General features: G+C 34.8%; 1 protein-coding gene across 7 annotated transcripts in view; it reads left to right on the top strand.

Annotated features, from left to right (window-relative positions):
- FAT1 (FAT atypical cadherin 1) overlaps positions 1-22,773 on the top strand; it is a 125,973-nt gene that overhangs the window by 36,215 nt on the left and 66,985 nt on the right. For all 7 annotated transcript variants that reach the window (XR_013764143.1, XM_079142335.1, XM_079142337.1 and 4 more), the window contains one exon: positions 19,380-19,694. Coding sequence is in view for 6 of the 7 variants with exons in the window: in XM_079142335.1 (XP_078998461.1) it covers positions 19,380-19,694 (315 nt within the window). In the remaining variant the exon portion in view is untranslated. The remainder of the gene's footprint in view (positions 1-19,379; positions 19,695-22,773) is intronic.

The raw sequence follows: 22,773 nt of genomic DNA, 5'->3' as shown, positions 1-22,773 counted from the left end.
AGGAAAAGTTAACTATAGTAAAAGAAAATGTTGACTGCATAATCCTAACTTGAGACAATTAGAAAAACCCCACACTGCATTTGCTGATTATAAAATTTGCTGTGATTTTAAGAAAATCTTAATGACAAATTTTCATTTGAAGTGGATATTTTTCCTCTATTTATTTGATGTGCTTGCTAAACAAAGGTGGGTGAGTTTGGCTTAAATTGCCCTTATTCTAATGGTCATTTAAGGTTCTTTGATTCCAATTCCATATACCATAGGCTGGTAGAAATTTTATTTAAGGATACAGAAAAAAAAAAAAAACAAAACTTCATTACAGCTTATTCATTCATGAAACTTTAGGCTTGTTCTCTCTTCCCTGTGAGAAGAGCTTAATATGAATGTCTGCCTCTTTGGAATGTTTTGTTTGATCATAGTTATAATGCCCTTGGAGTGCCCTTCCTGTAATGAAAGAAAGGTGAAGTGAATCAAAATAATACCAGATAAGAAAGGAATGTGCTTCTTAGTTACCTCTATCATTTTGGCTTTGAGTCTATGACTATAAACTTAACCTTTTTTGCCCAAGGGATTATGGAGGGCACTGGTTGACTCTTTCTTTTAGATACAGTGTTTCATGCGCAAATGGGACTTGCCTGCTTAATTCCTGAATTCATGACTTGATTTTGAACATAAAAGGAGTTGCCAAAATGTTAAGAGATTGACATTTCCAGTTAGTCAAAACTGAACATAGAATACTAAATGAAAACCACACCTCCTTTGTCTAATATGTTACCCTTTCCAGAGCTTACCTTTTTTTGTTTAAACTTGCTAAATTTTTGTTTGATTTTGTTCCCTTATTCACCATTATTTGCTTGAAAGTGTCTCACAGTGCTGTCATTAGTGCTAGGGGGTTTCCCTCTCTTGTTACCTAAAACTTAATGATTAACATATGGTCATTCACTTGTGGAGGGAATGTTGATTGCTTTGGAAAATATATGGTAATTATTTAAAGTTTCCTAAAAAAGTTTGGTAGCTATTTCATGGGCCAAGTATCAGTTCCACTTTTGTTCCCCGGAATGTTCAGGTGTGGAAGGTAGGGACATTTTTCTAGAGAGGAAGCCCAGTTAACAGTAGCTAGTGAGTCTTGTATGGGAAGCCAATAGGAAATTGACAAAAGCAGTTTCTCCATCTCATTGCTATTGCCCTGGCCCTTCTAACCTGTCGAGTAGGAAGGACTAGCAAGTACTTACAGTAGAACCTCAATCTGGAATTGGATATAGCTATATTTGGAGAGGAGGTTCAATCTACATTACCAGTTTAAAAAAAAAAAAGTAGTTTATCATTACTAAATATATATATATTTTATAATGATTTAATTGAGTGGGTAGCTAAGGCTTCTGTGTTATCTTCATGGATTTAATGCATTCTTTATACAATTAACATGGCAAATTTTGGCTTATTCTCTTAAAGTAGATGATTATATATTATAACTTTATCTAAGCTGTCAATCTGTTCTTCAGTTATTTGGCTAAGTGAATTGTATGCCTGCATGTATTGGCTCATTGAATTTAATGAAATAGCAATCTTATTGCAAGGTAACTATTGAAAACAACAGGAAAATTCAGTCTTTTTAGGTTTTCATGCAATGTTCTGATTAAAAAAAAATTCTTTGTAAATATTTTGAATGTCACTGAGGGCATTTAACCATTTTCACATTTTTGTAGGGATTTCTGATCTCCTGAAGGATTAATAACTACAGAGAGTAAGCAGAAACAGGAACCAAACTATAAAAGCTGATGATCCTTGTTGAATCTGTGACCTGAGGGCAAAGAACCAGTTGACTGAATTGGCCTAGAATCCTGGGAGGAGGCTGTGGGGAAATGAGACTGCAGGAAGGGAGAAGGGAATGAGCCCTCAGCTGTCTCAAGCCCCCATGTGGGACCCTGAGGGATGAGGACTTTGGGAAATTATCAGGGGTCTTTGAAAGTGGAGTGTTGAGAGAATTTCAGAGGTGAGATTTTAGAAGGTGAAAGGTGTCTTGTGTGAAGAGTTCATTCATGTGTTCCTCATTAGGTAATGGATGTTTATTTGACTGCCTCCTCCATGCCAGAACCTGTTCTGGGTGCTTCAGATTCCACAGGGCACAAGGTAGACAAGGCTGTGGTCTTCATGAAGCTTCCTTTCTGAAGAGAGGAGTCAGCTGTCATCAAACAGATAAGAAGATAGACACTACACATACACACAATTTCAACTTATGAATTCTGTGGAGAAACTGGAGGTCAATGTGATAGTGGTTTTTCTTTTTTTGTGTGTATATTGCCTTTAAATTGAAGGGTCAGAGAAGGTCTTGAAATATAAGCCAGGACTTGAATGAACTCAGGGCAAAGCTACATTTGAGGACAGTTTTTCACAACAGGGAGTAGCAGCCCCAAATATACAAATAAACTTGTGTGGCTGAAAGCCTGGCATGAGGTAAGTGAGGTAGGTCTGGGGCCAGATCGTGACGCCTGTGGTTTGTGACTGAAGGTGAGTGGTAGAAAAATGCTTGTAGTCAGTGCCAGGGTGGGAAACTATCCCTTTGAAACCAGAATTTTTCCATTTCTTCTGGTGTGTGTGTGCTTGGGGGCAGGTGGGGGGTGTCTGCATAATCTGCATGCCTCTGCAGCTGAGAACATGTTGCAGCTCTTAGTGGAAGACCCCAGCAGCTCACTGCCAATTTTTTCTTTCTGAGTCCTTGTCTCCTGAACTCAAAGCATGAAACCCACAGACAAGAATGAATGTAAAAGTCGAATTTATTCAACTGTGCATAGAAACAGAACTCCTACAGAGGGAGAGGGGACCTGGTCAGGATTGTTGCTTGAGGGTGCGAGTCTAGGCAGTTGTATAGCAGTTGGGTCAATGCTGTCGGTCCAGATTTATTCTAGTCTGAATTTGGAAAAGTATTCATGTACTTGGTTAAAATTTATGCTGATTAGGTTTTGGAAGAATACGAACCCTGTTGGTTAACTTTTGAACTGGAACTTCTGTTTACGTCTGCCCCACTTCCATCTTCTTCCCCCTGGTCAGGAAGTGGAAGGTTGAGGTCATGGGCTTGCGAATGCTGGGGATTACAGTCAAGCAAGCTTTTGCAGTGGGCATCTGCATTGGCATCAGTGCCCCCATGGTTGGTTCAGGGCAGCTGGTGATGGCCTGGGTCCACCTGGGTCTGCACTGTGCTGCAGCTGGGGAGCCATGTCACCCAGACCCTTTACGTGGGGGCAGCCCTGACTTTACAGAGAGGGCCAGCATAACACCCTGCCTACACTCCCTGCTCTGAGACAGACTCCTCTCCTTTCTCCTACCACTGACTGTCCTGCTGTGCCACAAGTCCACTGCTAAGCTGTATTCTAGTCCAAGCTTTATGCCTGGCTCCTCGGGGGCCTGTGTGGTGTCTGTCATCACCGATGACAAGTAAAGAAGGAAAATACTCCTCTCTTATTCCTCCCTTCAGTTTTGATGGTTTGCCAAGCCAGTTTTCCTCTTTGACAATAGACTTTGGATATAAACCCTTCAGATGAGCTTGCTGTTTTAACTACTTAAAGAAAATCATGAAAAGCAAGTTCTTTTCTCTCCGAAGCATGCTATTTCTAAGAGTTCTATCCTTGTGCATGTAGTTCATAAATAAATCATGTTAGAAACATTTCAAGTTTTTAGTAATTCAGAATAAATTCTTAAGGTGTATGCTTCATATTCTCTCACCTGGGTGGAACCTAGGTTTTCTCAGATAAGGAAATCCTCAAATGTCCTTTGTCTCCTCCAAGTGATATTAATAATTTTGTACATTTGGTGATTAAGGATTAACTGTTGTATAGATGTCAAACTTCTAAGATTTGTAAGTAACCATGGTATATTCTAGGAATGACTTCTATTGAACTTGCTTAGTTTTGACTTATAAAGCTGTACTGCTTTTGAAAATAAATGTTTTAAAATCATTTGTGATTAAATTTGAAAATAAGAGAGTATCAGAAGTAAAATCGGACTAATGTACTTTCTTTTTCCTACAAATTTTAAATTTTACTTTTCCTAGTTTTAATTATTTCATATTTGAAATTAGACATTATAGTCTAATAAAACTAGCTCTGTATTTCATTGGGCACTGGGGTGAGAGGTCATAATACACCTCAACTCCTACTTGAGTGGCAGTGATGTTATGCACATTGAACATTTTTTAATATTAATTGAAATTTTCTTTTGTTTTGCATATATCTCCCTATTTCAGTTCAGAGCACTGAGAGTGCTGGCCACTTGTCTTTGCTATAAATGAGAGGCAGTATCAACTACTTACTTAATCCATATGCATTTCCCACTTATATGTGAGGAAACTGAGGCACAGCAAAGGTAATGAATTCCCAGTTACACATTTCTTAGAATGCTGTTGGGACAGGTAACAGACATGCTGTAAGAATGATTGATTACATTGCTTGGAGACTAATACTTCCTCTGAAGTAGCTGACTTAGAGAGTAAAACCTACATTCTTTCAACCTTATTGCCTTCTCTAGCTCTGAAATAATCACATAATACTCATGAGTAGTGATTGGGATGTGTGATTAAGTCAGACTCATTGATAGCATGGTTAGGTAGGGCCAGGAATACTTTTAAGGTTTCTTGTAATTTTGTTGGCAAATCATTAATTCTGAGATTATATTGTTGACCCTTGCTTTTCCCGAGATCAGTCATCCCTGTCACAAATCAGAAATGCCATATTTCACTCCCCAAGGAAGTTGGGTTAGTGCAGCACATGCCCTGTACTGGGTGCTGCATTTGAACAGTGCAGGTTAGGATTTCAAGGTACTTGGGTTCCAGTTACGGCTTTCATTCAAGCTCTGCAACCTAATAACCAATCATTTACCCCTTAGACTTTGACTTCCTTATCTATAAAATTAGAGAATTGGACTAGATGATTTTTATTGCTCTCTTTTAATTCCTATTTTTTTTTTTTCCTCCTTTGGTTTGGTCATTTAAGTGAACGCCACGCTTTAGAGGTTATCTTGGGTTGGTTCACGTAGGAAGTCACCTACCTGCAAGTTCCTTGGAAAGGTATTTGGGAGGGTGTGTCAGTTGTTTTCTGCCAGAGGGGAGGTGGAAGAGGAGAGAACTGTTGAGGAAGTGATGGTGTACAAGGAAGTACCTTCTGCTTTTTAATTTCAACAAGTATAAATGTAAATTCAGTCACATTCATAGTTCATGACTGTTACTATGTATACTGTATTCTTAATCTCTGAATTTGTTATATTTACCATAGGGCACATTGAGCCTATTAGAGATGTCCTAGTCTTTCCCTCTTACTATTATATACCTCTTTACCTTATTTCTTCTTTTGAACAGATTAATTTGAAAATAATTAAAGCTATGAATGTGCCAGCATTATTTCAAAATATATTAGTAAAGTGAACATCTTTTAAATTCCGTCAATGTTTGGTTAAATTTATTTTGAGGCTACAAATTTACAAACCTATTTTCTTTTTCTTTTCTAATTACATAGTGAGATTGTTTATGTTAGTTCACAGTGAGTGGGATAGTTTTCTGGATCTTCAAATTATGGTTGATTGAGAATTTATCAAAGTAAAATGATCGTTTAAAATGATAGTTTAAATGATGCCCTTTTTTTCAATTTCAGATTTTAACAAATCATTTGTTATAGCACATCATTCATTGTATTAAAATTGGGAGGGGGGAGTGACTTTTTTTTTTTTTTTCCTACCTCTTTCATAAATAAGTGAATAAAGAGGCAAGTCCATTTAGTAGTTTAGAATTAAGTCACTTTTTTAAAAGTCATTTTTAAAACTATAGACTTGATAACAAATCATGTATGTTCTTTTGATTCTATAACTCTGATGTCTTTTAATGAGCTAGAAATATTTGTGCTTATTTAGAAATGCCAGCAGTATTTTAACTACCATTCAACTTCCTCCCCTATTTTGAACTTACTTTTTAGAAAAAGTATTTTGAAGAGCATCCAGAATTTTCAAAACAGTGTGAACTGATGCCTTTTTATTGCCATTTACTTGACTATTGAGGAAGATATGATGTGGTTTTAATGTTTTGCACACACAGCCAGTTATACCATTGTGTCAGGTGACTTTTCATTGCAGTGATCAAAATACCACACCAGAACTCCTTAGAGGAGGTGAGGTTCACGTTGGCTCACAGTTCCAGGTATTCAGTACATGGTTAGCTGACTGTATCGTTCTGGGCACAAGATGAGGCAGACATCATGGCAGAGGATGCCACAAGGGGAACGGGGCTCCAGGGAAATTCAGTCCCTGAATGCATGCCTGGGTGACCCACTTCCTCCAGCCATGCCCCACCTGCCTATAGTTACCATCCAGTAATCTACATGAGTTATTAGTCCACCAGACAGATCAGTCCACTGATTAGCTTATGCCTTTCATGATCTCATCATTTTACCTTCTGCATTAGCACAGGAGATTCCTGGGGACACCTCATACCCAAACCCTAACAACTTTAATCAAGAAACTTTTTCTTCTTTGATACTTTTTAGTAACCCTTTTACTAGTCAATTACAAACAACATGTTACAATTAATTGTATACTTTTGAAGATGTTTCTTCTAGTGATTAATTTGATTGTACACTTCCAAATGTATGATGTCTCTCTGGGTATTTGTTTTCATATTCTGTATTTTATTCCTTTAATGATTAGGAACATTGTAGGTGAAAATATATCACATCTCAATGAAATATTTATTTGTTAATGAACTTTATTAAAATACAAATTTGCTTCAATGCAGAGAATTAAGAACATGAATAATATATGCAGTTACTCTGTATTTTTAGTTTTTCCTAATTTCAGTTCCTTTAATTTTTTTTAATGTAGATGCATAAGTTATTTGAGACTCACCAAATCTCTTCTTATATAATCTTTTCATTTCTTAAGGAAAAATTAACAACAGTCTTTCTCTACATACTTAACAGAGTGTTTCAGAGTCCTTGGTGAGATTTGTTTTCTGTTGCTTGATATAGTGCAAATTAGGTATTTTATGCCTATGCCAATATAATTAATCTTGATTGGGATTATACAGTTTGTGAGTTTATACTGTATGTTCTAGGAGATTGTTAACTCTTGAATGTTCATTTCTTAATTTCAGAATCCACTGATACAGGTGTGCCCTATCTTTTGTAATTTCAAAAACGTATACTAGGAAACCTTAATTATATAAATACATCACTTCATAAGAAAATCTAAAGTTAGATGAGTTAGGAGATTACTGCAAATTGGTATTTTACCTTAGTATGACTTAAATAATCAAGTCTTGACAATGCATGGATCATTATTTAGGGGTATTTGAATTGTTTCTTGGCATAAAGTGTTATATCTAAAGGTTCTCCCAAGTTATCAGTGTCAGGGAATCAATTTATGACTAGTTTAGTTTGACCTAAATTAAGTTTCTTAGTGTTTTTTTTTTTTTTTTGAGGGGTTGGGTACCAGAGATTGAACTCAGGGGCACTCAACCACTGAGCCACATCCACAGCCCTGTTTTGTATTTTATTAAGAGAGTAGTCTCGCTGAGTTACTTAGTGCCTTGCTTTTGCTGAGGCTGGCTTGGAACTTGTGGTCCTCCTGCCTCAGCCTCCTAAGCCACTGGGCTTGCAAGCTTGCACCAGCACGCCTGGCTAAGTTTCTGAGTTCTTAACAGATTTTGGGTTTGGTAGCAAATTAGATATTATAAGTAGGAAAATATTGCCTCTAAATTGTTTTTTCTTCCGTTTGTAAAATACCTTTTTATAAATTTGAAAATTGCTTGATGGTTAAAATAGAGTTTAATAGAGAAACAATTAAAAAAAAAATCTGAAGAAAGAGTGGATAGGAAGGGGTGATGGTGGTTATATGGGTCCATTCCCACATCTACCAAAAAGTAAATGGAATTTTTCTTTCCTTCAGTTGGTATTCAGTTCATATAGAACACACCTTCGTTTTTGCATAACTGAATTGCATATGAATCTTAAATTTTATTTTAAGAAAAGTGGTTGCCATTTTATGCATTTAAATTTTGTTTTGTAGGATCCTAAACAAACCTTAGCTCTTCTACCAGCCTGTGCATTCTAGGACTCTGGAGACAACTGTCTTTTTTGGAAAGAGCTCTGTGTGTACAGTGACCCCATGGTAATACTTCACTGTAGCAGAAGGAGGCTCATTCCATTCCTTAGTTAGCAAGGGAGAGCTTTAGGAGCTTGGCATGAGACTTAGTCATTTCAACTGACATTTTAATCACTGAATAGTGCCTTGTCTTCATGCTAGACATACTCTGCAATACAGATACTTTAAGCAGTTGTTCCTCAGCTTATGAAAACCTTTACATTCATTAACTTTTAAAGATTGCATATATGTTTCTAAAATTTCTTAAACTCTATTGATAACCTTTTAGATATGTTGTATTTAAAAACACTTTTATTCAGTTCAGACAGAAAGATGACTTTTCCTTCTGGAACAATTAGAGGAAATGTTAACTAAGAAAAAATAAAATGTATTCATTCCTATATTCCTTTTAGCATGTACCCTCTTCTCCCTTTCTCTTTATCACAGATAGAATTATGTTGTAATTTATTTTTTAATCATATTGTTGCATGTTGCGTCATGAAATTTAGACAACCTCAGAAAGGACTTTGAGATATTTATAAATAAATGAAAAATAATTTAAAGTAACTCATTGTTGAAGTACCATTTTGTTGTTCTCAAATATATGCCTTGTTTTTTTGCTTTGTTTTTTATCCACTAACATTTCTGGTGGATAAATTAACTCTTTTACTTAGCTGTCCTTGCCACAGACCCCACTTTTCTCTTCTCGACTTCCTGCATACCCTGTATCACACCTGGCACATGGTAGGAACCATGTGTTTGTTCAGTGAATAGCAGCAGATGTAATCAGTAATATCAGGTTTCAGATTAATTTCTAGCAGAATCCAAGGCACTATAAATAACCTTAAATCCTTGTTGGTGAAGATTTTATAGGAGGCAGTTTCAAAAAATCTGTATGTCAGTGTCGAGGACCAGATTTTTAAAAAGTCACTTAAATTCCTTTCCCAAAGAGTGGTATTCCTGGGTTGGGGTTGTGGCTCAGTGGTAGAGCGCTTGCCTAGCATGTGTGAGATACTGGGTTCGATTCTCAGCACCACATAGAAATAAATTAAGAAAGTAAAGGTCTATCAACTCCTAAAAAAATATTTTAAAAAAAGAGTAGTATTCCTTAAAACATCAATTTTGATCTGCCACAAAATTTTACAACTGGCCTATGATTTAGAACTCTAGATCTTACCACCTCCCATTCAGTATTTTAAAGTTAATAACAATAACTATTCATAACTCAGTTGTGATAGTCTCACAATGATATAGTGTTATTAGTATAGTGCCTTATGTTTCACTTAGTATACAGTCAGTGCTTTTTTACATAAAGAGATGATATAATAGTAACTTTCTAAATTTAGAACAGTATTGGATTCGTTTTTTACACTTTTTTTTTTTTTTTAAAGTCCTGAATAGACTTAGTCACATGGAATTCTTGAACTTTGTACAGATAACTTTGTTGATCTGTTTGGCGTAACTTTAGTTGGATTTATGATTTCAATTATGCCATTCTTCCCACCATGGGCAAGTACTGGCAAACTTTGGTTGATGGTGTTGATTATTGCCTGTTAATAGTGATGCATTTATGACAAACCCAGGGTTACAGGGAAGGAGCCAAGACTTTGGAGTTAGACAACTCTACACCCGTTTGGGAACAGCACTGTGGTTGTCACATGTGGCGTCTGTAGCTAGTTAACCAGGTTTTGGTACTGACTTCTTTGCTCGTTAACTTCAACTTTTGAGACTTAAGGGACTTTTAGATAAAAGGATCTTACATGACTAACTGGTAAGGTAATTCATTGATTATTTATTGCTGTTATAATGATGGGTAAGTTACTTTAGACTAGTGACTTTTTAGCCCTGAATCTTTACTTCCAAACGTGGAAAATATTTGGAAAGATCATTGAGCTCACCAAAGGAATGTGAATAAACAGTATGGCATATATAAAGCATTTGTTAAATATGCACCCAGTAAATATAAAGCAAGAAAAGTAATCAACATTGAAATTCTCGATCTCTAATTTTAAAATAAACTTATAAAAACATTCATTGGTATGTATAATATTTTCTTTGTATTTTAATGGTTCTAAAGGCTCGTCATATTTATGTAGTTCTACCCAACTAATAGGTATTCAAATGATAACTTTTAATACCCAAGGATGATCCTCTTTAAAAAGAGAGCTTATCCATGAAAGCCCTCATTAACAATATTAATGATTCTGACATGGAAATCAGAACTTGGAATCATTTTTCAACAAAGCATGAAAACATAGTTTAGTAGAGCTTGTCCTGGGAATGACTCTTTGCAAAGCTAAAGAAATCCTTGGGCTTTGAAACGTGATGCTTAAAATCTGATTATGAACTTAATTAATATAAGCTTTAGAAAGTTTGCAAGTCAAAAGGCTTTCTCAGCTAATTTTAAAGTTACTGCAACAATTCTAATTGCAAGAGTTGGTAGATATGTATTTCTTAATTAAAATGATTTAAAAGACAGTCTAAATAATGGGAAAAAAACAGATTGACAGTAGCTACATAAAACACTTTCCCTTTAGTCATTAACTTATGACCTAACTCTGGGCACTATAATTATAGAATTTCCTAGACCTAAAACTTTGTAAGTAATTCATATATAAATACTTTGAAATGTTAATTGTTGAAGCTGAAGCTGTTGGAATATACATTGTTAAGCATGTACCCAGATTAAATGAAACTGATAAATACTTGGAAACAAATGTACATGTTCTCATTTCCCCTGAAGTAGCAGATATGGAGGATGAATAAGTCTAGAGATCTAATAAACAGCATGAGATTTAGGTAATAAAATCGTATTTTTTAGGTTTTATGTTGAGTAGCTCTTAATTGATCTTACCATGAAAACCAACCAAAAATGAGTGATTATGTGAGATGACAGGTTGATTTACTTCACTATAATAATGTTTTTACTCTCTATGTTTACCCTAACATTGTTTATATACCTTAAGTATAAACAGTAAAATTTACTTTTTCAAAAAGAATGTATAACTAAGCTACAGAGGAGAAAAGGACAAGAAGGTTCTAACAAAACTTTTAAAGAACTGCTGGTTATTTCTGTTTTAATGTTTTGTGCATGTATTTTAAATGTAGATTTTAAATCCATTGTTAAAGAATTCACAGATTCTACAATACATTTTAGTTCACTAGACTGCTTTTCTTTATTGTCCTCTAATCATCTTGTTTATTCTAGACAGCTATTTCTCTGCACACATCATTGTATGTGTTTGTGCATGATTTAAAATTTTGCCCCCAAATATAATTAAACAAATCTGAAATATTCTTTTACAGATTTGTTTTTCACTTGGACTGGATATCACTGACATTTTTCTGTGTAGTTACTGTACATATTTCCTTTTTAAAAAGCTATATATATGTGCCATAATTGATTAAACCTGACATTATAGAATGTGCTGCCCTGCCTTGGGTCCCAAGTGTTAGGAATATAGGAAAACCAGTCCCCCCACACCCATCTGGCCACTATATTTTTGCATTCTACTGATGTTGGAACTTTTCTGGTGAAATTTGCAAGCTATGTTCAGTTTTCCCTTAAGCTTTCCTGAATTAAAGGATAGCTAGGGATTTGCAAATGCTTAGCATGATTATCTAATTCTTTTTGAGACTGAATCCCAGTTCCTCCACTAAAAAACTCTGTGACTTTGGACAAGTTATTTACACTCTCGATTTCCTCTTCTGTGAAACAGGGATGATCATTTATCTACTTACTATCGGAGTGCATGAGTCAGTATAAGAAGAACTTAAAATGCTGTGAGGACATTGAGTGCTGTATACGTATATGCTGTTATTCCATTATCATTTCACTGAGTTCGCTCTGTCTGCAGACACAGATGACTTCTAAAAAGTGACACTCATTACAAGTTACTGGTTTTTAAAGATTGGGTTGTGGTAATCAGTAACATGTCTTCAGTTAGGCTGGAGAAGTAGAAATGATCCAGGATTGTGATCATAGCTCTAACAGGACAGGGAGATTTCTACAGGATTCTAGTACATTGCCTAGCAGTTTGCTTGGCCTATGAGAAATGCTGCTCTGTTGACGTTCTTTCTTTTGCTTATTTTGACTTCTTTGGTTTTTAATTGTCAAAATATTTACCATATTCATGTGAGCTCAAGAAGTTAAAAATTATAACATAAATAGGTCATTCTGTTCTTAAAAGTACTGAAATTTGTTTTTATTCTCTTGGCAAAATAGACCATTAAAAATCAGCCTTACATTTTCCTCATTGTTTTATGACTAATACTACTGAAGTAAAAATATAATAAGGAAAGTATAAAATTTTTATCTCATTCCCTGACAAAATGGAGTGAATAACCAGTTTAGACTCTTAAATATTGTGTTAGTCAACTCTTCATGACTGTGAACCAAATACCTGACAAAGACAATGTAGAGGAAGAGAAGTTTATTTGGGGCTCATAGTTTCAGAGGTTTAGTTAGTAATCAGCCAAGTCCATTGCACTGGGCCCAAGGCGAAGCAGAGCATCACGGTTAAAAGACATGATGAAGGAAAGCTGCTCAGCATGTGGCAGCCAGGAAGCAGAGAGAGAAAGCAAGGGGTCAGGGACAGATATAGTCCAAGGCCGTGGCCCCAGTGACCTACTTCCTCCAACTAGGTTCCATTTCCCATTAGTACATTCAGCCATCAGTGGATTAATCCATTTGTTGAATTAATCCACTGATGAGGGCAGAATCTTAATCATTGCCTAAAAGCACAACCTCTGAATTTTGTTGTATTGGGGACTGTGCTTTCAACATGTGAGATTTTAGAGACATTACAAATCTAAACCATAACAAATGCCTTCCACCTGACATATTCTCTTTCTTTTCTTCCTTCTCTTGCTTAACAACAATATAGCTTTGCCAACTAATGGCAGACTCAGACAAGAACTTTGTATTTATGTGTGCGCACACATTATACACACATAACATATCCACTGTACTGGTACTTCTAAGAGAAGTCAAGAATTTTGACTTACTGGTTAATAATGATTATGTAATTGGTATAGTTATTTCAAAAAGGAGTTAAATTTTAGAAGTTCTGCTTTTAATATCAAGAAACCCATTTTACAAACTCGATCATATTTATCAAGACAAATAAATAATACATTTTTTCTTTACAGTTAACTTACAAAGTTAAATGCGGATATACACAAACACACTTTTTTTAAAACTAGCTCATTATTTAAATATTCAGTTCTAACATAAGATTTCTCATTTACACTTTAGGAACTGTCAATGTATCAAGGTGTGGAAATATTAATAGCATTATCTTGTCTATGTCTACTATTAAAATGAAAGTAAGATAAAAATTTAAGTTCAAAGAATTTTTTTCACTTAAGAAAATTAATGTATATATTATGAACTCTGATAGGCATTCTTTAAAAACAATATATTTACTAAGTTTACAGAAAATTTGAGCAGAAAGTGGAGTTCCCATAGATTTCCCCTACCCTATATACATTTTTCCTTTTGTTAACACCTTACATGTATGGAGCATTTGTTACAATTAAAGAATAAATATTAACATAATTTTTCCAGGTTTCCCTATTTTTTACCTAATATACTTTCTGTGGTCCAGGATCCTACATTGTATTTAATTGTAATGTCTTAGATTCCACTCAGCTGTTTGTTATATTTTTCTTGATTTAATAAACGTATTTTTTCAACACATACCTATTAAATACACATAATTTACAAGACCGTGAACAAAGCATCTCTACCTTCAAAGAGTTTGCATTCAAATAGAACTATAGACTCCTTTTACATTTTAATTTTAAGGAAGAATGAATTGTCTTTCAGCAGCCTGATATAAAATATGACAGTGTTGGGAATTCTGATTTTTTCCATAATTAGCAGAAAATAATTGAACCATTTGTAGACAAATTACAGAGCACATATAATGTATCTCTAGTGCATAGATAGTATTTCTGTTCTTTTTGAGTGTGCAGTGCTTTGCATATTTAGAAGTCATTTATTTCCAAAACAGTTACTCTGGTTATGTGGAGAGAAAACAGTAGTCACCAGTCCATTTTGGCCTTTAGGGAAGATATCATAAAAAATTATATTTTACATTTAGTTTTTTCTTATGATGGACTGAAGCAGCTTTTCGTACAATTGCTGCCTTAAGTTTCTTTGGTTTGGATAAATATTTGCCAAAGGCCCATGGGTTAAAGGCTTGGTCCCCAACTTGTTATTTCAAGGTGTTAAAACTTTAGTGCCTAGTGAAAGTTATGTCGTTGAAGGTGTGTCCTTGAAGGGCATGTTGAGGACCCTACCCTTTCCTCTTTTTCTCCTCTTGGCTGCTAGGAGGTAAGCAGTTTTCTCTGCCATGCGTTCCCACTATGATATTGTGTGCTACCAGAGGCCCCTAGCAAGGGTGCTAGTTAGCCACAGACTGAAACCTCCAAACTGTGAGCCAAAATAAACCTTCCCTTTTTCAGTTGATTATTTCAGGTATTTTGTTGCAGTAATATAAAACTAACTCTCTCTCTCTCTCTCTCTCTCTCTTTCTTTCACACACACACATATTTTTAGGAAATGTATGTGACTTGGTATATCAGAAAGGAAGGCTGAAATTGCAAATTAAAGTGTCTAACTCATTGCTGGTTTCAAATATTTTGAGTTGGAGTAGCTGAGGAATCAGAAATAACAAGAGTTTGGCATTAGACCTTGACAGGGGATAAGGCCTGTAAAGAAAGTAAGAAAATTCCAGGAAGAAATCACTTAAATTACTTTTGGCAAATATAGTAACTAACAGAACTTTTGTTTTTAGTTTTAAAATTGCTGTGTTGAAAGCATCTTGCTCCACCTGGGTCAGTTGGTAGGAATTCTGCCTTTCTGATTCAAGGACAGTAAATGAGTTAACAGGGACAACACCTATCAATGGAAAAATTAGTAGTTCTTGAAAAACTTTACTTTCTGACAAATTAACTTGAGCCTCTGCTACTGTACCCTATAAATATTGAATAATTTGACTATGGGAAGATAACATCTGTACCTTCTTAATTTATTATATGGACATAATCTCTTCAGGAAGGAATTTTTGATGTGAACTCCATTTTCAGCTGTATTTGTCAAATTCTTTTAGAAATTACAAGGAATTTTCTTTTTCTTTTTTTTGTTCATTTTTACTCACCCTTCCGTCTAGTTGTTCACTGTGTGCATGTTTAAAATCAGTTTCCATAGTGACATCTGGTGGTGGTTTTGAAATCCTAGGGAGTATGATTGGAATGATAAATATTTTTAGCTAATAGCTACAAATTTCCGGCTTCTTTCAAATTTTTCAGCTACTTAACAACTTTTAAAAATGCCTTCATTGTGTTCTTGAGGTTAGAAAGTCAGGCATTTATTTTCTCTCTAATGCTTTATTTAAGTAAAGGGTAACACTACTAGGTGGTACACACAGCAAGCATGTCTAAACTTGTCTCCTTTGCTCAAAATATACATTCTATTATCTTTATCCCCCTGCTTTTGCACTATAATCTCCTAATAGGAAAGGTGTTTGGTATCCTTCTCAGTGGCCTTGGTCCTCTTCGCATCTGGCTGGAAAGATTTCTGTGAAAGGCCTCAGCTTGCCACTTCTGTCTTTCTCACATCTGGGCCTTACCTGTCCTTCCGATGCATACTGTATTGCTATCTCAGAAAGTGAAAGGAATTAGAGAAGAAAAGCAGAGGTGGCCAGGAAGGAAGGGAGCTGAAAGAGGGAAAGAGATTTGAAGGAAGGAGGGAGAAGAGTGTGTAGGTGGATGTTTATATGTACCCAAAGATGAAATACTGTTTTGAGGAGAGATATCTGTAAAAGCTGTCATTTTTTGTTGATTCCTTTTTTCCGGGAAAAGTGAATTTATAGCCTTGTATACAAAAACATAATTATTGAAAGTCGATTGGCAATTATGGATTAAGAGAAATAGGAGATGAGAGAGAACTTCGAAAACGAAGGCAAAAGTTTGATTCACATCCAGTGATGATTAAGAGGCTTTAATTTTATTTTTGTTTTTCTCTTTGTTAAAGGTACTGATTAGAATTTTTCAAAACAGAAACTTAAAATTTTGTTTCTCTTATTGAATTAAGGTAGCTGTTGTAGTTAGAAGAACTCTATCTCTAATCTACAAATGCTAGTTGCATCTTTAGGAAGGTCTGGTAAAAGGAGAAAGGTAAAATGTAGGAATAGCAACTTATAGTGACTTAAAGAATAAACATTGCTTCAGACTACTAGATGCCAGCCATTGGGACTCCTCAGGACTCCTGTAATGAACGGTTTAGATTCTGATGAACCCCTGACCAAAGAGGTACATCAATCTAGATTCTAAACACTGCAGAGTCAGTGAATTAATGAAATAGGAACATTGGGCTTTTCACTCATTAATATTTATGTTTTAATTGCTAGTTAATACAATCTTAGTTTTCTCCCATATTTGAATAGAATCACTTTGTTTTCTCTTTTTAAACTTCAATAATAGAGATTATTTGGGACTCTGAGAATCATCCTGCGCATGGCTTGGGGGTTATTATACAAAAAGTATGGATGCTCCCCCTGTTGCCCAATTTGATTGGAAGAGAGAAGCGGTTTCCTTGTCATCTATTATCTGGACACTTAAACACCTGTCTAAAAACAGAATGTAAGGGGAAATAGTAGTGTTTTTATGTATAATTATGAACCCCTAATATATTTGCATTTAAGATTTTGTTCTTCCCTTCACTCTGAGAGTAAACTCTTTTATACGAATGAGCACATTTACCTTAATGATAAAATATGAAATTTGACTTGTCTGATCAAGTTATCACATTAAGTTTTATCTACTCCACTTTTGTCATATTAAGAATAGAATTGACAGGGAATTTGGCTGGCACCAAAGTCAGAGATTTATGGTAACTAAACTTCAACTTTGCCACTTACTGTGACCCTAGGAGGTTCCTCATCTCTGAGTTTTTCATAAGTGGAATAATAGCACCACAGTGTAGGCAGGTTGGAAATAAAGATTAAAGAAGATAATGCATATAAACACTTAAGAGTACCTGGCATATAGTAAACATTGAATGAATTGTGTCTGTGGTTATTGTATTTTTAAATGTCCATAATGACACTTAGAGGGACACACCTTTTAAAAACCCAAAGCAGCATGAAGTGTTTGAGGATGATAACTAAAAAGTGAAGACAATCATCATGTATTTGTCTGCTTGACATTTGCTAATGATCAGTAGTCAAATGAATTTAACAGAGTTTTTAGAGAAGTAGCAGAACAAGAGGAGCCTGTGTGCACATTGATAGTGTAATCCTTGGAGAAAGCTTCCCAGAGCCCCTGACTTCCTTTGTAATGAACATGATGAATAAGAGAAGCTAGCATATATTTCAAACTGTAAACATAATTTTAGTAATTTAGTGAATGACTTGAGCGTACATAGATGATGTTTGGTGTTGCGTTCAAGGGCAAACATATTTGAGTTTCTTTTCCGTTGTTTGTCACCTAAAGAGATCAGCTTCTTTCTCTTTTAGTTCTGAGGCTTCATTCCATATTTCTATAAGTATTATATTCTTTTAAAGGATTCATTGAAACAGTAGTAAATAATAAAGTTTATGGCTTTGGAGTAGCCATAAACACTCATCTTAGGGATAGTTCATCTCACATTTAGTTTTTTAGTTAAGTTTCTAGCATTTATTATAAGTGAATTTTTCTGATATTAACAATCTTAATAAGCAAATGCTTAAATTTTAATAATGTTAACACACATAAAACATGTTGACTATAGTTAATAACAATGTATTATATTGAATATTGTTAAAAGAGTAGGTGTTCTCACCATGAGAAATGATAACTGGGGTAATACATGTGCTTGATTGAGACATTCCACCATGTATACATATTTCAAAACATGTTGTACACAATAAGTTATACGTAATTTTTGTCAATTTAAAAAATAAAAATTTAGATATTTTTGGTTGAGGTAAATACTGTTTCATTGCTGAAAATAGTCAAAATTGATACTTGTTATTTTTCTACTATTATTTTGCATTGAAAAGAAAAGGTTAGTGTTAAGAGGATTTCTGAAGTCCAACTTGGTCCGGGATATTGAACTCTTAAAGAATCTTTGGTTCAGAATGATCAGTCTGAGAGAAAAATGTGGTGATGTATTTTGGGAGCCAAAGGGTAGGATCACACCGTTGAATAAAAAGGTAGAATTTGCCTAAAATAGATCAATTTTAAACAACTTTAGACCATTTTGTCAGGAGGCAATCCTGGGATTAAGTAAGATTTTTCTGAGTTTCAATGGCTGGGCCAAAATGATGCAGACACTCTAACCCTCTTATTAATAATCTTATTAATAATCACATGACTCCAATTGAGGAATTTTTATATCAACCCCGGATAAGATATGTTATGCATTGTGTCTATTTACCTAACCAGAAGTTGTTATGCTTTGTGTAAGTATTAGAAATACTAGTATTTGAGGAGGATGTACCCTTCTGCAATTTGTAGCGTAACTGGCGAATGTATATTTTTATATCACACTGGTTATTGCCCTTTGCTTAAGGTGATTTGAAGAAACGGAAGAACTTCAGCACACAAGAGATCTGAGCAGTCCCTCATTCTGACCTTAGAAGGTTCACTCTCTTTTCTTAGCCACTTATAAGGGGTGTGTATGTCAGATTAAAATGTCCAGAGGAGTGTGCTTCCAATCTTTTCCCACAGACAATGGCAGTGATAGGATGAATGCAGAGTGAGGAGCAGGGTGTGCTAGACTGTGTGACTTGGTTCTGAGCCGTAGCTCTGGTTTTATCCTGGCTTCTTGATTAACCTCTAGGAAAGTTAATACATCTCGAACAATCATACATTTCATCTTTGGAAAAACAAAATATTGACTTTAGATGATCTCTTAGTGCTCATTTCATGGGGTTGTTCTGAGACTTAGGTTAACACTTTAAAGTGCTCCCATGTGGTGACACCAGATTCTAATTTTAACAAATGCTTTTATATTCCACAGTATGTACCACATGATGTTTAATCATTACATATGTATAGTTCACTTAATCAGCCCATAAGGAATGTGCCTCTGTCTCTGTTCTACAGAAAAGGAAACTGAAGCACAGAGATTAAATACCTTGCTTAAGGTCGTGCAACTAGGAAAGACACCTAAACCCTCAATAAATTGTTTATAGGTTGACACTTTGCCAAAGTGGTATTTTTTGTTGTTTTTGGCATGACACCTCACCGTTTTTCTTCTTTTTCTCTAGGTGTCATAGAGACTTCAGATCGATTGGACCGTGAATCAACCTCCCATTACTGGCTAACGGTCTATGCAACTGATCAGGGTGTGGTGCCTCTTTCATCATTCATAGAGATCTATATAGAGGTTGAGGATGTCAATGACAATGCACCACAGACATCAGAGCCTGTCTATTACCCAGAAATAATGGAAAATTCTCCCAAGGATATACCTGTGGTCCAAATTGAGGCATTTGATCCAGACTCTAGCTCTGATGACAAGCTAATATACAAAATTACAAGTGGAAATCCACAAGGATTCTTTTCAATTCATCCTAAAACAGGTATGTGTTAATACTGTTACATGAAATGTTTATGTGTATTCTTTCTTGATGTGGAGGAAATTAAGAATTAGCATTTTTCTGTTGCATACTTTTCTTTGGTTTTGGTAAATCATTTCCTTTTGAATTATTCAATACAAACATTTATAATCAGCTAAAATTCAGTCCAGATGTCTTTTTTTTTTTTTTTTAACATTTGAGTTTTATAGAGCTATTTTTGTATTTCTAATTAATGAACTTTCACTTTTAGGCTAAAAAGTATTATTTCATTAGTAGTTCGTGAATGAATGATGTAATTTTACAGCAAATTCTGTTATTGTTTGAATTTTCATAATTCCCCTTTTTGTAAAGAATATTAGAAGAATTTATTTCAAAATTCACTAGTTTTTAAATGTTTTTTTTTTTTTTTTTTTTTTTTTTTTTTTTTTTTTTTTTTTTGTGGAGCAGTGCTATAACTCTGTAGGCAGAAAGGGGATCAGGATTAACCAGCTTTCAGATTGGGAGTGGTTACTTCGTTGAACCAGTCCCTTAGGACTTTAACTTTTAACTCTCTTTTCAATATCTGTGATCCTTGCTTCCAAAAGGATAGTTTCATGATCCCCAAGTATTCTTCCCAAATCATTGTAAACTTATAATTTTTGCTCTCGTACATTCGACAATGTATTTTATTTTTTTCTAGTTCTTAGGTCTCATATTATTTCACAAGATGTTAAAGGTGGTTATTACTTGGATAGTAAAAACTTAACTTACAGTTTTGGATGAAAACTTCATACGTGGAGAGTAGGACATTTTGATTTACTGGTCATTTAAAATAACTACTGTGTGATATTGAGAGGATAGTTTATTTGGAGGAAAACAGATTATTGGCCTTGATGGAGATGTTGTGTAGTTAGTCAATACTTGCTGGTAACATATAATTAACAGAAAAACTGTTAATCTTGCCTGTGCTTATCCTGTCTTTCATTATTCTAGGGTAATTGACCTGTCCAGTTACTGGATTGTATATTTGAAATGTCAGGGAAATAACACACAATCATCAAAATTAAGGAAGAAGAATCCTCAGGTTCCTTGCCAATCTTCATTAACCACCCCTCCACTTTTTTTTGGTTTTTTTGGTGTCATTCTTATTTCTTATTTTATTTTGTTCAACTTTAAAGGAAGCAATTCTTAAGGTGGAAAGAAGGCCAAGTTTAAGATCTCTGTAGCAAAAGTCATTTGAAAGATACCTGGTAGAGATCATCTGTGTATGTAGTATGTTCTCTTGAGAAAGTATGTTAAAATGTTAGTTTATAAACCTCTTGTCAGCATATTTCTTTTTTTTTTTAGATATTTTTATTAATTGTTGATGAACCTTTATTTATTTATATGTGGTGCTGAGGATCAAACCCAGTGCTGTAAACACTGGTCTTTTTATAGTTATTAAAAGTAAATATAAATTTAAGATCTATTTTAAATGTATAATATACTTTTTGCTTTGGAGTAATTATGCTCTAGCCCTTGGACAGATTCTAGTATGTTCCTTTAACATAGTTTGGGTTTTTAGAAAATGATAATTGATTATGAAGTCCGATTGAACCTTAATAAGAATTTAATTATATAAAAGTGAAATTTTCAGGATCTGAAGAGTTTTTCTATTAGGAAGCATTGGGGGTCAAGTCAGGACCATGAGCCCAAGAAAAAGGGCTGGAATTAAGACCAGAACCTACAAAGCCTGAACAGCCCCTGTAAATGATTACAATATAAGGCTTGTTTTAGCAGAGTGGTTGTATATTGTTTTTGCTGCACAACAGTAACTAAGTTCACCTTCCTTTCTTTGTGAAGGAGATCTAAGAACTAGAAGCTAAAATTTTAGAAGGCATTGTCAGAAGAAAAAAGTTAGAAAAAAGTAAAGAAAAAAGAAGAAAGTCAGAAGTTTAGAAGAATTTTGGAGGAGGAATTCAGGGTCCAGAAAGTATGCCTGGCAGGAAGGGGTAGTTACAACCTTGAGATGCAGAATCTAGAAATAAAAGCCTTGAAGTGGTAATTCAGGAATGTATAACTGTCCCGATTTTAAAATTATTTGATGAATTCCACTTACAAAAATGTTTCCAAATTTTTATGTCTTCTGTCTCTTTTAGATTAGATTGTCTCCTTCAAAGAGACAAGCGAGTAAGCAATAAATGTCCTTTTGATTATTTAAGCAAATACTATAGGTCTGGACATCATTTATATCAGGAGAAGGAGAAGAAAGAAACTTATGAGAATTGTATGGATTAGAGTTATTGTGGGGAGCCTTGAAACTTGGGTTATTTATCCGCCTGGCCTCTGAAATACTATCACTGCTGTGGTGTTATGTCTTGTAGAACCCTGATTGATATGACCTTGCTACTCCCTTTTAAGTCTTTCCTCTGACAGGTCTTCAGATGTCTGTGGAGACTTCTGTGCTCTTCCTTATCTTTAGCAAGAATAAATCCCCTCTGAAAATTCAAACCACTTCTTACCCACTGGGTGGGAAGCACACGGATCCTGCTGGCAGGATAGCACAAGAAAATTCATCCGCATTTGCAGAGAGGTTTTATATTTTTATGTTTTATGACTTGAGGGCAGATATTAATGGGACATATTTATTATGAAGTATATTATAAACCACGTGGTTAGTAAAGAAGTCTAATCATTTCACAAATCACCTCGTCTCTAAAGATAAAAAAGAAAAAAATACCCATATTGTAGCATGGACATTATTAAAAAATACAAGTACATACAGCTTCATGAGATATGCTTTTAAGTGATTCTGTTCCCCCAACTCAGAAAATTTAAGCAGATTCTTAGAGTCCAGTGCCTCAATACCTTATCTTCCTCAAAACCTTTGAAGCTGACTTGTTTTTAATAGATTACTTTTAATAGAGGAGTGAAATGGGAGCTAGTTTGTGGAAAGTGATGGAAAGACACTGGTAGAAGTGATTTGTGATTTACTGGCCCCAAACCCCACCTGGAGACCTTCAGTCATGTTACTTAATATTTAATGACTGGGTGAGAAAATCACTGGGCTGGAAATTAAGAGATCTGGGCCATAGTAAGACTTTTCCTCTTGTATCTTGGGGGG

The sequence above is a fragment of the Sciurus vulgaris genome (assembly GCF_902686455.1).
Source record: "Sciurus vulgaris genome assembly, chromosome: 5".
NCBI lineage: Eukaryota > Metazoa > Chordata > Mammalia > Rodentia > Sciuridae > Sciurus > Sciurus vulgaris.
This window is presented reverse-complemented; position numbering and strand designations above follow the sequence as displayed.